This window comes from Peromyscus leucopus, chromosome 4 (assembly GCF_004664715.2).
Source record: "Peromyscus leucopus breed LL Stock chromosome 4, UCI_PerLeu_2.1, whole genome shotgun sequence".
Classification (NCBI taxonomy): Eukaryota; Metazoa; Chordata; class Mammalia; order Rodentia; family Cricetidae; genus Peromyscus; species Peromyscus leucopus.
The window spans coordinates 131,575,379-131,589,075 of record NC_051066.1 but is presented as its reverse complement, the minus strand read 5'-3'; the positions used below and the strand labels follow the sequence as shown (position 1 = coordinate 131,589,075).

The following is a 13,697-nucleotide window of genomic DNA, read 5'->3' as shown; positions in this document are numbered from 1 at the left end:
GCACATTGAATTAAATAAGTCACTAAGAACAAGGTAGCAAACAGAAACTTAGTTGTTATTTATTTTCTGTCTCCTGCCTCCACCTTCCAAGAGGGAGGGTTGTAGACATATACCCTTACATCTACTTTATGAAACTTCATTTTTAAAAAATTATTTTAAAAAATGTTAGTTAAGATTTACTTTTATGTGTATGGATGTTTTGCCTCCATGTGTATTTCTGCACCACATGCTTGCAGTACTCATGGAGGAGAAAAAGGGTATCAGATCCCCTGGAGCTAGAGTTAAGGACAGTTAGAAGTCACCATATGGGTGCTGGGAATCAAACCCAGGTCCCTTGGAAGAACAGCCAATGCTCTTAACCCCTGAGCCACCTCTTTAGCCTCTGATAGAACTTTGTGGTAATGGAAATGTCCACCTACCTAGTCAATACAGTAGTCACATGCACACAAAATAGAGTAGTCACACAATATACACTAATCACAAAATACATCAGTCAGAAAGTACAGTAGTCACAGCCACATTTGGCTATTGAACACTTGCAAAGTGCTGGTGAGGCTGGGCGGTGGTGCACACGCCTTTAATCCTGCACTCAGGAGGCAGAGACAGGTGGATCTCTGAGTTGGAGGCCAGCCTGGGCTACAGAGTGAGTTCTAGGACAGCCAGGTCTACACAGAGAAACCCTGTCTCCAGCTCCCCCCACAAAGTGCTAGTGAGACTAAAGAAATGCACTTTGTTTGTATTTTTCACTAATTTAAATAGTCACAGGTGGCTTGGTGACAGCACATTTAGGGGAAAGACGGGAATAAGAAAAGCAGAGCCGTATAGATGCAAGATTAAAGAAGAGCCTGGGGCGGAGCAGGCTCCTTACCTGCTTTACGTTTCCCGCGTTTGTTTTGTGACAGTCCTGAACGTGTATGCAGATAATAGAATATGTGTGGTAGGAAACTGGAAGGGAGAATTTCTGGGGAAAGTAAGAAGCAGCCAGAGATGGACATGGGTAGAGAAGAAGGCATCCGAGACATAAGTTAGAACAAAGGACCGTGACTTATGTGAAATGCCATAATGAAAGGTGGGTATGGTGGTACACACCCGTATCCTGGGCCCGTGGGAGAGAGGCAGGGTTGGTTCTCAGCACTCATATGGTGGCCTTACAACCATCCACAATTACAGTTCTAGGGGATCCAACACCTTGCTCAGCACCAGGTATGCACATGGTACACATACATTCATGGGGGCAAAACACCCATACACATAAAACAAATAAACCTGTAAAAAATGGAAAATGCCATAAGGAAACCTATTCTGGATTTTATAATTATAGTTTTGCATGTTCTATAACTTCAGTTTTGTTTTTATCTTTTTTTTTTTTTGGTTTTTATTTTTATTTTATTTTTTTAAATTTAATTTTATTTTACAATATAATTTAGTTCTACATATCAGCCACAGATTCCCTTGTTCTCCCCCCTCCTGCCTCCCTCCCCTTCCTCCCAGGTTATTTTATTTTTTTTGAGACAGGGTCTCACTGTAGCTGTTCTAGGCTGACCTGGAACTCATTCAATAGCTTAGTCTGGCTTTGAACTCCCAGCAGTCAGCCTGTCTCAGCCTTCCAAGTATCAGGGTGGATAGGTATGAGGCACCATACCCAGTTCTATCCCAGAACTTGATGCAGGTGAATAAAAATCGGTCTTGTGTGAGGCTTCCTCCAGGTAGTCCGGCTGTGACATCTGGCCAGCGGTGCTTTTGAACACATTCCGTGTTGTTAGGTGTGGTACACTGCACTTGGTTCAGCTCAGTCTCCCTAGTGCACTGTGTGTGAGTGTGACAGTGTCCATGTGGAGGTCAGAGGTCAACTTTCAACAGTCAGTTCTCTCCTCCCATATGGGTCTTGGAGGTCAAACTCAGGTCATCAGGCTTGGCCACCCTGGGTTTTTCTTTTTTTTCTTTTTCTTTTTTTTTTTTGGTTTTTCGAGACAGAGTTTCTCTGTGTAGCTTTGTGCCTTTCCTGGAGCTCACTTGGTAGCCCAGGCTGGCCTCGAACTCACAGAGATTTGACTGGCTCTGCCTCCCGGGTGCTGGGATTAAAGGCGTGCGCCACCACCGCCCGGCCACCCTGGGTTTTTCTTGTAGTTAGTACCTTCAGAAAGATAATTTGAGATTATACAAGTCCGTTTCCTTTCAGAATTTCACCCACTAGTACTTTTTTTTTTTTTTTGAGACAAGGACTCACTGTGTAGCCAAGGCTAGTCTTGAACTCTTGGGAATTCTCTTAGCCCAGCCTCTGTAACACTAAGAGATTATAGGTATGAGCCATTATACATACCTTCTGACATGTCCTTTGATTTTTTAGCTTTTCTTTCTTGTGAAAGGCAGAGAAATATTAACTTAAAATCCCCTTTGTTTTGTTTTTTGTTTTTGTTTCTTTAAGATGGGTTTCTCTGTGTAGCCCTGGCTGTCCTAGAACTCGCTCTGTAGACCAGGCTGACCGCCAGCTCACAGAGAACCACCTACCTCTTCCTCCTGAGTGCTGGGATTAAAGGTGCACACCACCATTGCCCAGCTCCCCGATCAGTTATTTTTAAACAGGGTCTCAAAGTAAAAAGAAATAAAGATTTTTTTTTTTTGCCATTTTATTTCATATTTGCTTTTTATGGGAAGAACAGAGACTAGGTCTCATTGTATAACTCTGGCTGGCTTGGAACTTGATATGTAAACCAGGCTGGCCTTATTCTGTCTGCCTCTGCCTCCTAAGTGTTGGGATTAAGGCTGTATGCCACCATGCCAGGCTAATATTTGCTCTTAACGTGTTTATTGAACATTATAGATAGAACCAGTGACATGGCTCACTGGGTAAAGGAACCTGCTGCTGAGCCCAGCAGTCTGAGTTTGCTCTCTGGGACCCACCTAGTGAAAAACCAGAATCAGCTCTGTTAACTGCCTCCTGACTTCCACATGCTTGCTATGGCATGAGTACATGCCCCCCCCCCCCACCAAAAATAAATAGAATGTAATTTATAAAGTCCTGTGGTTTTTTTTTTTTTTCTTTCTGCCTTGGGATATTATGACTTCAGTGTATATCCTTTCTTTTGAGTTTTTAGAATTACATTTAAAAATGTATTTTTTGTGTGATGGCACACGCGTGCACATGCCCGTGAGGAGGTCAGTGCACAGCTTGCAGGACTTGAGTCTCTCTTCCACTATATGGATCTCAGGGATTAAACTCAAGTCACTAGGCTTGGCAGCAAGTGCTCTTACCCACCAAGGCATCTTGCCGGCCAGTGCATGTCCTTCTAATACGTTTCATAAAATTTTTATGCTTAAATTCCTACGTGTATATAAATAATACATAATGTTATTGGGTGTACTTTCAAGATAGCATGAGTGTTTTCATTTCCTAATGATTATTTGGCATGTTTGAGATGTAGCTGTGCTGACATATATAGGTGCAGTTTGTACGTCATTGCTATTGCGCCCTTGTCCCATCGCTCCATAGTTCATGCTTTCTCCCGGTGCAGTGAGTATCTTCTCGGTGGCATTTTGTGCACGGCTCCAGCAGGCACACCTGGAATGGTGTTAGTAGGTCTCAGGCAGAGGATGCATTCTTAATACCTTTTTCAAAACACTTGTATTTTTTTGTTTGTTTCTGGTTTAAGAAAAGAATCAGTGCCTGGTGGTGGTGGTGGTGGTGGTGGTGGTGGTGGTGGTGGTGGTGGTGGTGGTGGTGGTGCACACCTTTAATTCCAGCACTCAGGAGGCAGAAGCAGTCAGATCTCTGTGAGTCTGAGGCCAGTCTGGTCTACTGAGCGAGTTCCAGGGCTGCATAGAGAAACCCTGTCTTGAAAAAACAAAAAACAGAAAGGAAGGAAGGAGCCAAATTGTAAACCTATACATCATGGCTTGATTTTATAGGAGAGATCTTTATGTATAAGCTGATTGCTGTTTTTTTGTCCTTGGTGTCCCTAAATGTTCTATTCCGGCCTCTCTCCTAGCGGCAGTACATCCCTGTGAAAGTGAAGAGCACAGCCTTCTGGATCTTCTCTTGGGAGTACGCCATGATGTATGTAGGAAGCCTGGTGGTGATAGTCTGCCTCTCCTTCTTCCTTCTCAGTTCCTGGGATTTCATCCCTGCCGTCTACGGCTTTATGTAAGTACAGACTTCACGAGGGAGAAGACTACACAGGCAGTGTACAGCAGGGGTCCTCATGTTTTAAGATGCCTCAGAGCTCCTGACATCCATATTGCTAGCCCATCCTAGGGGCTCTGATTGAGTAGGTGTGAGATAGAGATCAAGAATTCTATTTCTCAAGTCTTCCTGGCACTGAGGTAGTGCAGGGGACACAGTTGGAGACCTCTGCTCTTTGACACATTTGGTTAGTTATTAAAGAGTGCTTCTGAGACTTGCTCCCAAGCCTTACGACCTGAGTGGGATCCGTAGAACCCACATGGTGGAAGAAGAGCATAGACTCCCATATGCCTTGGCTAAGGAACACTGTCTCTCCTGTCCCTTTTCTCATTCATTGACTTTTTAAAATTATGTATTGGAGACAAGTGTGGTGACGTATGCCTTCAGTTCCAGTACTTGGGAAGCACAGGCAGGCATCTCTGAGTTCAAGTCTAGCCTGGTCTACAGAGTGAGTTTCAGGCTAGCCAAGGCTACATAATGAGACCTTGTCTCTAAAAGACAAAACACAAAACAAAACAAAAATTAAACAAACAAAAAAAAAATTCAGTAAGATATAAATAATAAAATTATAAACAAATCAGTTTCAATATTGCTTTTTTTTTTTTCAAATAAAATATATGTTAGGGGTAGCAGATAGTACTCTTGTCACTGCCCAGCCTAGCACCCCTTGCTGTCTTCATCCTTTGAAAGACACACACACACACACACACACACACACACACACACACACACACACAGCTCAGGATGTAGCCCAATGGTAGAGTACCTTTCTAGCATTCTGGAAGTCCTGTGTTCCATCCCCAGGACTGGAAAACAAAAACAAAACCACAAATATTTGTTTTTGTGCATTTGTGTATGTGTGTGTGTGTATGTGTGTGTGTGTGTGTGTGTATGTGTGTGTGTGTGTGTGTGTATGTGTGTGTGTGTATGTGTGTGTGTGTATGTGTGTGTGTATGTGTGTGTGTATGTGTGTGTGTGTGTGTGTGTGTGTACACATAGGTAGCACGGACTTCTGGAAGAGCCAGTATTGCAGCCAATTCTTACATGATTTAACTAGATGAAGGTCTCCTAGATAAACTCAGATTTTTCAGATGAGCTCTGTAGCCCTGGGAAGTTCTCCTGAAGCCCTTGGAACACTGGGCTGCAGGCTCAGGCATGCAGTTTTCTGGCTCCTGCTGGGATGTGGGGCAAGAACTGGGAGGAGCAGCTCTCAGAGCTTGTTCCTCTGGGCAAGTCTTTGGAATGCTCAAAATAGATTTTGTTTATTTAAGTCTCCTTCCTCTTGCAGGACTGAGCCGCTCCTGGTTGTAAACTGGCCTGATGTAGAAAAGAGGGGCTGCTCTTGTGATTCTAGGATGGATCCTTTTCATGTCAGATTCTTTTAGCTTAGCTGGTTTGGGTTTTTGTTGTTGTTGTTGTTGTTCCCTCATGTAGCCTGTTCTAACCCTGAGCTAGTGTCCAACCAAGAATGATTTTAAGCTTTTGACTATCCTGCTTTTACATTTGGGCTTAATGCAGTCCTGGGGGTCGGACCCAGGGATTTGTGCGCACTAGGCAAGCACTCTACTGACTCGGCTGTATCCCCAGCCCTTAGCTAGTATGTGTTACAGCTTCTGTTCTCTGCATCTTCAGCCCTTTGTTTTGTAAATCATCTGTATGGGGTAACTAGAGAGCTCCCTACACTACTGTGACCCCTAGAGGGATGATGCCATCCTTGGTCACCTAGTAGTGACCCCAAGTCTTGGAAAAAGCAGGGCAAAGCCGACCGTGTGTAACTCTGCTCTTTTCTCTCCCTGTTTTTTCTGAATTCCAGACTTTCTGTTCCAGACCTCACTCCAAACATCGGTCTCTTCTGGTACTTCTTTGCAGAGATGTTTGAGCACTTCAGCCTCTTTTTTGTCTGCGTGTTTCAGATCAACGTCTTCTTCTACACAGTGCCCTTAGCCATCAAGTTGAAGTAAGTGGGAGGACCTGCTGCTGATTTCCCTTCCCACCCTCCCTCATGTGGCCTGAGCTCTCCTTCAGACTGGTGCCACCTGCCACCAGGCTCCTGGCTGTTGTGACCATGTGCCAGTAGCCAGGGTCTGCAGTTGAGAGTCACACACAAGTACAGGTTGCGGGGAGGAGGCTTTGGAGTCCTGGGTTCCCCCGGTCTCACCGGGAGGTGCCTGGGCCCACATTACTATTTAGTCTACTCACCATTTGGGGCAAGAGCAGAGATTATTACACTGAGGATGTTTTTGGGAAAAGTAGGTCTGGTTGGATGTTCTTGATCGGCAGCCCAGTTATGATTTATCCCCAGGGATTCCAATTGTGTTATTTTGGAGCCTGGGCATGTACAGCCCTGTTTAATGTTTTGATCAGTTTTCCTCAAATGGGGCTTTCTGTGTAGTACACTTCGATAATGTGAGAGCCTTCTCCCCAGGCACCTTTCTAACTCTGTGAAATGGGTTGATAGCAAACTCAGCAACTTGGAGGCCAGCACTATCTCACTTCCACCATTCAATTTTATACTTAAAAAATTGTTTCTCAGAGAGATGGGACAGTTCTCCTAGAGTTATATATACAGCTAGTAAGCAGTGGAGCTGGAATTCAGGCACAGGTTCGTCTGACTCCAGAATCTGTGCTCATCTCCTTGGGCCATGCCAAGTTCCTGAGGAGAGCACTTGCAGTGGTCCCAGAAAAGGCTCATTTATCCTGGCCTCGGAGCAGCTGACAAAGACCTTCATAAGCAGCCATCTAGCTCCTGGGCAGAGTCAGCCCTGTGCTTGTGTTGAGGGTTATTGAGAGGCATATGTCACTGGCCTTTTCCTGTTCACTTCCCTTTAGCTCTTCTTTGTTTGTTTGTTTTGTTTTGTTTTCGAGACAGGGTTTCTCTGTGTAGTTTTGGTGCCTGTCCTGGAACTCACTCTGTAGACTAGGCTGGCCTTGAACTCACAGAGATCCTCCTGTCTCTGCCTCCCGAGTGCTGGGATCAAAGGTGTTCGCCACCACCGCCGGCTCCCTTTAGCTCTTGGTGAACTCTCAGAGGGCCCCTGTAGAATGAGCCATGTCCGTCCCCATCGGTGTCCGCCCCCCCCCCCCCCACTGTTGCTGCACGACACGTGAAACACCGAGGAGAGGGACATGGTGGCACTGGGAGCTCTGTAGACACACAGCTCCGTCACTGACTTCACTTCTCTGAACTTCGTCTCCTTCCCTAGGAAGGACGGGGACAGGAATCGGCCTGCAGGGCCGGCTGTGGTGCTGTGAGGATCGTCTGAGATGCTGCACGAGAAACTTTGCTCAGAACTCAGTGTAGAAAAAAGGGCTCAGGAGATGGGAGTCATGGCAGTTTACTAATTTAAATCAGTTTCAGCTGTTACTAGTTTAAGGTCCCCAAATGCCACTCTGGAGACAGACATGGTAGCTGCATGTAATCCTAGCACCTAGAAAGTGGAAACAAGAGGATCAAGAGTCCAAGGTTAGCCTCAACCATATAGTGAGTTGTAGGCCAGCCTGTGCTACATGAGACCCTGTCTCAAAAAACAAAAGAGAATTCTGACCCCTGAAGAGCTAAAAATGCTACATGTAACTTTCAGTTCTCTTTTTGGACACTAAGGGTGTACATATTGCTCTGACCAAATTGTCAGTGAGCACTTTCTGTCTTGGGACCTGTTGACAGGCTGCGAGAGGCTGCCTGACTTCTTGACAAGCAGTCGCCATTTAGGCTCCTAATAAGGAATGCTGACTTAATTTGCTTTCTTGCTTTGGTTCCTTGGCCCCAAGCTAGTAGATAGGAGGTGGCTGTTGATGGCCAGTGTCCCTGTACACTGGTTTACTGGTGTTTGTCTGCTCTTCCTTGCCTCCTCTGGGAAGTTCTTGATCTCTGCAGTTTTCTGTTCTACTACTGGGGCCTGGCCATCATGCCTTCTTAGTAGTAAGTCAGCCTTTGCCTCAAGTACCCCTAGGCAGTACTTTTGGTTTGTGTGGTGGGATCAGGAGTCTCTAAGAGTTGGACTCTGGCTAATCTCTTTGCATGTTTGTCTTCCCTGCCCTGTTCCAGGGAGCACCCCATCTTCTTCATGTTCATCCAGATTGCCATCATCTCTATCTTCAAGTCCTATCCCACTGTGGGAGATGTGGCCCTCTACATGGCTTTCTTCCCTGTGTGGAATCATCTCTACAGATGTGAGTAGTCTGACTCTCCTCACGGAATAGATTCCAGTCCATCTATCTAACTCTTGGGCGAAACAGCTGGGAGAGGGGAGTTGATGAGCATTTACTGGGTACCTCTCATGCTGGTGGCACTGAGGAAGAGGAGGCAGTCTGCATGCATGTGCCCGTGTGCCCCTGTGCTGTGGGCAGTGATGGACATGCAGATAACTACCATTCACAGAGCACTTGACTGTGCACATGCCCATTGCCAATCATTAGCTCCTTTGCTCTTTGTATCAGCCCTTGAGGTAAGTATCTCTTATACAGATGAGAAAACTGAGGTACAGAAAGGTAGAGCCACTTCTTCCAGGTCCTGTGACTTCGATGAAAGACCAGGACTGAAGCCTAGCTCTGAGAGCCTTGTCCGTGCCGTCCTGCCGTGACTTCTGGAATGGAATGATGACCATGGCCACTGTGTGTTCCAGTAGAATGGCTACTAATATACAGAGACTGGATTTTTTTCTTGTCCCCTACTTCCAGCTTTTTGAAATAGGGTCTCATGTAGCCCCAAAACTGGCCTTGAGCTCACTATGTAGCTAAAGATGGCCTTGAACTCTTGATCCTCCTGCCTTTACCTCTCAAGTCTGGGATTCCAGGGGTGTACTTCAACGTACAGATTTCGTTCTTTGTTGCTGTTTGTTTGAGACACAGCCTAGACTTTAGGCCTGGCTAGCCTGAAACTTACCATGTAGCCTAGGCTGTCCTCAAATTAGAAGCAGTCATCCTGTCTTAGCTTGCTGAATACTGAGATTCCAGAGTGAGTCACAGTGTCAGCAGAAACCAACATTTTCATTTAAATTCAAATATAGGACGCTACATATGGCCAGACTTCCTATTGGACAATGGCCAAATTTCCTGTTGGACAAGTGCAACTGTAGCTTTGGGCTTCAAACACCAGACTTCCTATTTCCTACAAAGACCCCTCTCAGTTCTACCCATCTCTCCGAAGATGGCTCAGAAGTGTCCTGTGTTCCTTAAGACCCCAATCTTTCCCTCATTGGGCCCTTATTCCCCACTCCCTTGGTAGTTCTGTTCAGTGTCTAGAGGCTCCCTCGGGGCAGATATCCTTTGCCTCTGTGTTTCCAGTACCCACCATGGATTCTGACACAAAACTATCAGCAGATGCCTGTAAAAGGGCTTTTGAAGGAAGCCGAGCCCAGTTACCCTCCTGATTTTCTGTCTTCCAGTGGGGGAGCTGTGCTACACAGCCAAGTGTCAGAAATGAACTCCAAGTGCAAGCTTCAGAGGAAGTTAGTTTTGTTGTTTTGGAGTTGTCTGGGTGTCAACCAGGAAGTGAAACCGACCAGCTACAAGTAGGAAACCTGCTGTGAGTGTAGGCCCCAGAGTAGAGGTAAACAGTTTAGTGGGCAGGGCAAGCCCAGGCCAGGTGTGACTCGTGGTGACCAGACTGAGCTGACTGGGAGGAAGGAGCATCGTTTCTGCTTGTGACATCCTCATTTCACAGACAAGAATCACCCAGTGATGAATCATGAGGCAGTTGGACTCTATGGACATGCTGTGGTCTGTGGGAGGGGAGGGAGGGCTTCAGGCACTGGTCTTTCCCTCTCTGAAGCAGGTTGTTTTCCTTAGCTGTCTATCCTGCATAGAGTATTGTCCTTTCTCAGAGGTATTACGCAGTAATCTCACATTGCTGAATTTAGTCTGTCTGTGTCCCAGCTACCTGGGCAGCTGTTGTAGCCTTTCTGAGCCTCTGACTTTTCCTCTTCCATCCATCAGATGAAGAAAGTATCCTGGTGTGGGTCCTTAACCCCAACACTTAAAAGGCTGAGGCAGGAGGATAGCAAGTTTGACTTTAGCCAGAGCTACATAAGAGAATTCTAGGCCACATGGAGGACCTCTCTAAAAAAAAGTATCTTTCATGGATATTTTTTAAGTTTGAGAAAGAAAATACATTAATGGTACTCAAGCTATCTTCAGTAGTAATTAACCAGGGTCATCCCCTGCATATTTCCACCATCAAAGCTTCAGACTTAGCAGCCAGAGACACTGAAATAAATATGTATTTTTTAAAACTTGAAATAAATTGTTTTATGCCCACAGGGATGATGAGACAGAGAAGGAGGAGGGAGTTTTCAGACCTGGATGATCTAATAGGCTCTATGAAGTAGAGGCTGTTACTAATTGGGCAGGAGTTTATAGACACAGTTTATCTGAAGCTCCTGCTGAGAGTGGGAGCCGCCACATTTGCACTGTCCAGGGACTCCTCAGGTTTGGAGCACCTGTGTGGGACTTGTCATCTTAGTTATTATTATTATTATTATTATTATTATTATTATTATTATTATTATTTTGGTTTTTTGAGACAGGGTTTCTCTGTGTAGCTTTGCACCTTCCCTGGATCTCGCTCTGAAGACCAGGCTGGCCTCGAACTCACAGAGATCCACCTGCCTCTGCCTCCCGAGTGCTGGGATTAAAGGTGCGCACCACCACCACCACCACCACCCGGCGTCATCTTAGTTATTATACTCACTTATAAATGTCTGTAGCCCTGGGCCTTGGAACCTCTGAGTAGACTCTTGTCTTCTCACATTTTGTGAAGCCTTGTCCTAGTTGAATATTTTTAGTGTTATAGGATGTTTCACTGAAACACTAGCTATTGATCCAACACAACAATTATTGATTTCCCTGCTCCCACCTCACCTGTTTCCTTGTATTGGCTAGCGGGGAAGAAAACAATGGCTCCTGCCCTGGGTACAACTCTCAGTCTCACTGGGCGATGGTGGCGCACTCCTTTAATCTCAGGGAGGCAGAGACAGGTGGGTCTCTGAGTTCAAGGCCAGCCTGGTCTACAGATCAAGTTCCAGTACAGTCAGAGCTACACAGAGAAACCCTGTCTTGATAAAAACAAAAACAACAGCAACAAATAAATAAATAAATCCCAGTCACTGGCTTCTGTAGCCTTGGGTCAGGATGAGTCAGGCAGATGCATACTTGTGGTGTTAGAGAACAGCCTGCTGGCAGAGTTGGTGCCAGCCTGCAGAGGGCCAGATGCAAAGCCAGCTGCCACAGGGCTGGGGTTGAACATGTGTTGTATTTCTTTTTTGTTTTTTTAATTAACTATTGTGTAAAGGTAAAAGAATGTTGACTAAAATACAAATAAATAATAAGCATTATGCTTAAGTTCTCATGTATCTAGCTTATAATTTAAGAAAAGAAACATCTCTTGACCTTTGAAACCCCCTAATTCCCCTAATACCCTCCTGATGAGACCAGATACTTTAAATGACATTTTATTTCTGAATGTCTGAGGCTCGAGGGGGAAAGGGCCTTGTCAGAAGTTCCTGTTCTTCAGTGTGCTGCCACAGATTGGATAAGCCACCCAGTGATGTCTGGGGAACTTGACTCCATCTGACCTAGCAGGTCTGATGAAAGGTGTAGGCCTTGGTCATCTCTGACACCTCTTGGTGCCTGGGACAAGCTGTCCTGTGCCCCAGGTCCCCAGTTCCATCTGCTCTGGCGTAGAGTTTTAATCTCCCAGCCTTCCAGCCAGCAAGTGTGAGTAGCAGTTCCCTGTTCCTACAAAGGTCACCACTGGCCTGAATCCAACTGGACGCTGGCGAAGGTCTTCCAAGCACACTGGAAAGTCTCTCTGCAGCCCAGAGACTGCATTTGAAACTCCTTTCCTTTTTGTACCAGTCTCTTGGATGCCACCCCATCAGAGCCTCTGCCTCGGACTGGGTCACAGTACCAGGAACCTCTTGGGCTACCAGGCCCTGCAAGTTTTATTCTAGAAATAACACATGTTCTTTTCAGCCAAGGTATTTACAGAGGATGAGAAAGAACTGCCGAGATTGGAGTATCGGTTTGCAGAGTGGAGGGGAGTAAGCAGGTCCGTCCTCCTGTCTTCAGTGTGTGGTGCTGCTTGATGATAACAATATCATAGTACTCAGTGTAAACATGGCTTTCCCTGGGCTCCTAGTCCTGAGAGAGAGGAAGAGGCACAGGCTTCCCTGGCAGGTCTCAGGAGACCTGAATCAGGGCTCTTTTGGCCTATCAGTGTTGACCATCCGGGACTATGGAAACTTCAGATCAGAAAAGGCAACCTTTCAGGCCTTGAGGCTAGTGTCCAAATTAGGGGATTTCTTAGACCACTAACATTTGAAGAACAGTTTTTAAAGCTTTTTATTTTGGTGGTTGGTGAAACAATCAACTACCAATATTTGTCCCCATTTTAAATGACTTGTGTTGTTTTGAGACTGGGTCTTTCTGTGTAGCTCTGGCTATCCTGGAATTCACTGTGTAGACCAGGCTGGCCTCAAACTCTCAGAGTTTTACCTGCCTCTGCATCCTGAGTGCTGGGACTAAAGTAGTGCCCCACCATACCCAGCTAAAATGACTTTTAAAACAAGGATAATAACAAAAGAAAGGTTCTTATCCATCTTTATAAAGAATGAACTATAGTTGGGCATGATGGTGTGTATTTGGAAGGTGGAAGCAGAAGGAGCAGGAGTTTAAGGCCATCCTATCCTAGGCTACATATCAAGTTGAAGGCCAACCTGCACTATATGAGTCCCTGTTTCAAAAAACAAAACCAAGCAAGCACTTAGCTTTAAAAATAACTTCCACATATTAGTGGTGATTCTATGGCAGACTGTCAGAGTCCATATTCAGTTACCCAGGAAACTTGCAAAACCTCTGCCTGGGATGTATCCTAGGCACTCTGGTTTTATCTTGATGGGGCTTTCCTGTTATTTGCAGCTAGAGCAGAGAATTATCTGTTATCCAGTCTCCTTTCAGTGTATGAGTCCAGCATAGTGTTTCTGCCCAATGGTTTAGAACTGAGACTAGTGACCTGGGATTGTCTTCATTTTGTAAATCTTCCATTCAATTTTCTGGGCATGATGGCATGCATCATTAATACCAGGACTTGAAAGGCAGAGGCAGGCAGATAGATCTCTGGTTCAACCCCAGCCAGGATAAAACTTGAGGGGCCCAAGTAGTTCCTGGTTCTATGATCCCCATCAGAGACAGGCCACCCAGGGCTATATAGTGAGACCTTATCTTTTTTTTTTTTTTTGAGACCTTATCTTTTTTTTTTTTTTTTTTTTTTTTTTTTTGGTTTTTCGAGGCAGGGTTTCTCTGTGTAGCTTTGCGCCTTTCCTGGGACTCACTTGGTAGCCCAGGCTGGCCTCGAACTCACAGAGATCCGCCTGGCTCTGCCTCCCGAGTGCTGGGATTAAAGGCGTGCGCCACCACCGCCCGGCGAGACCTTATCTTTTTGTTTTGTTTCGAGACAGGGTTTCTCTGTGTAGTTTTGGTGCCTGTCCTGGATCTCACTCTGTAGTCCAGGCTGGCCTTG

General features: G+C 45.6%; 1 protein-coding gene across 1 annotated transcript in view; it reads left to right on the top strand.

The window, feature by feature from the left end:
* The window catches only part of Pigu (phosphatidylinositol glycan anchor biosynthesis class U), an 85,785-nt gene that overhangs the window by 52,842 nt on the left and 19,246 nt on the right, over positions 1-13,697 (top strand). Inside the window, exons 8-10 of the mRNA XM_028888897.2 lie at positions 3,987-4,141; positions 5,994-6,137; positions 8,226-8,350. Of these exons, the coding sequence (XP_028744730.1) occupies positions 3,987-4,141; positions 5,994-6,137; positions 8,226-8,350 (424 nt within the window). The remainder of the gene's footprint in view (positions 1-3,986; positions 4,142-5,993; positions 6,138-8,225; positions 8,351-13,697) is intronic.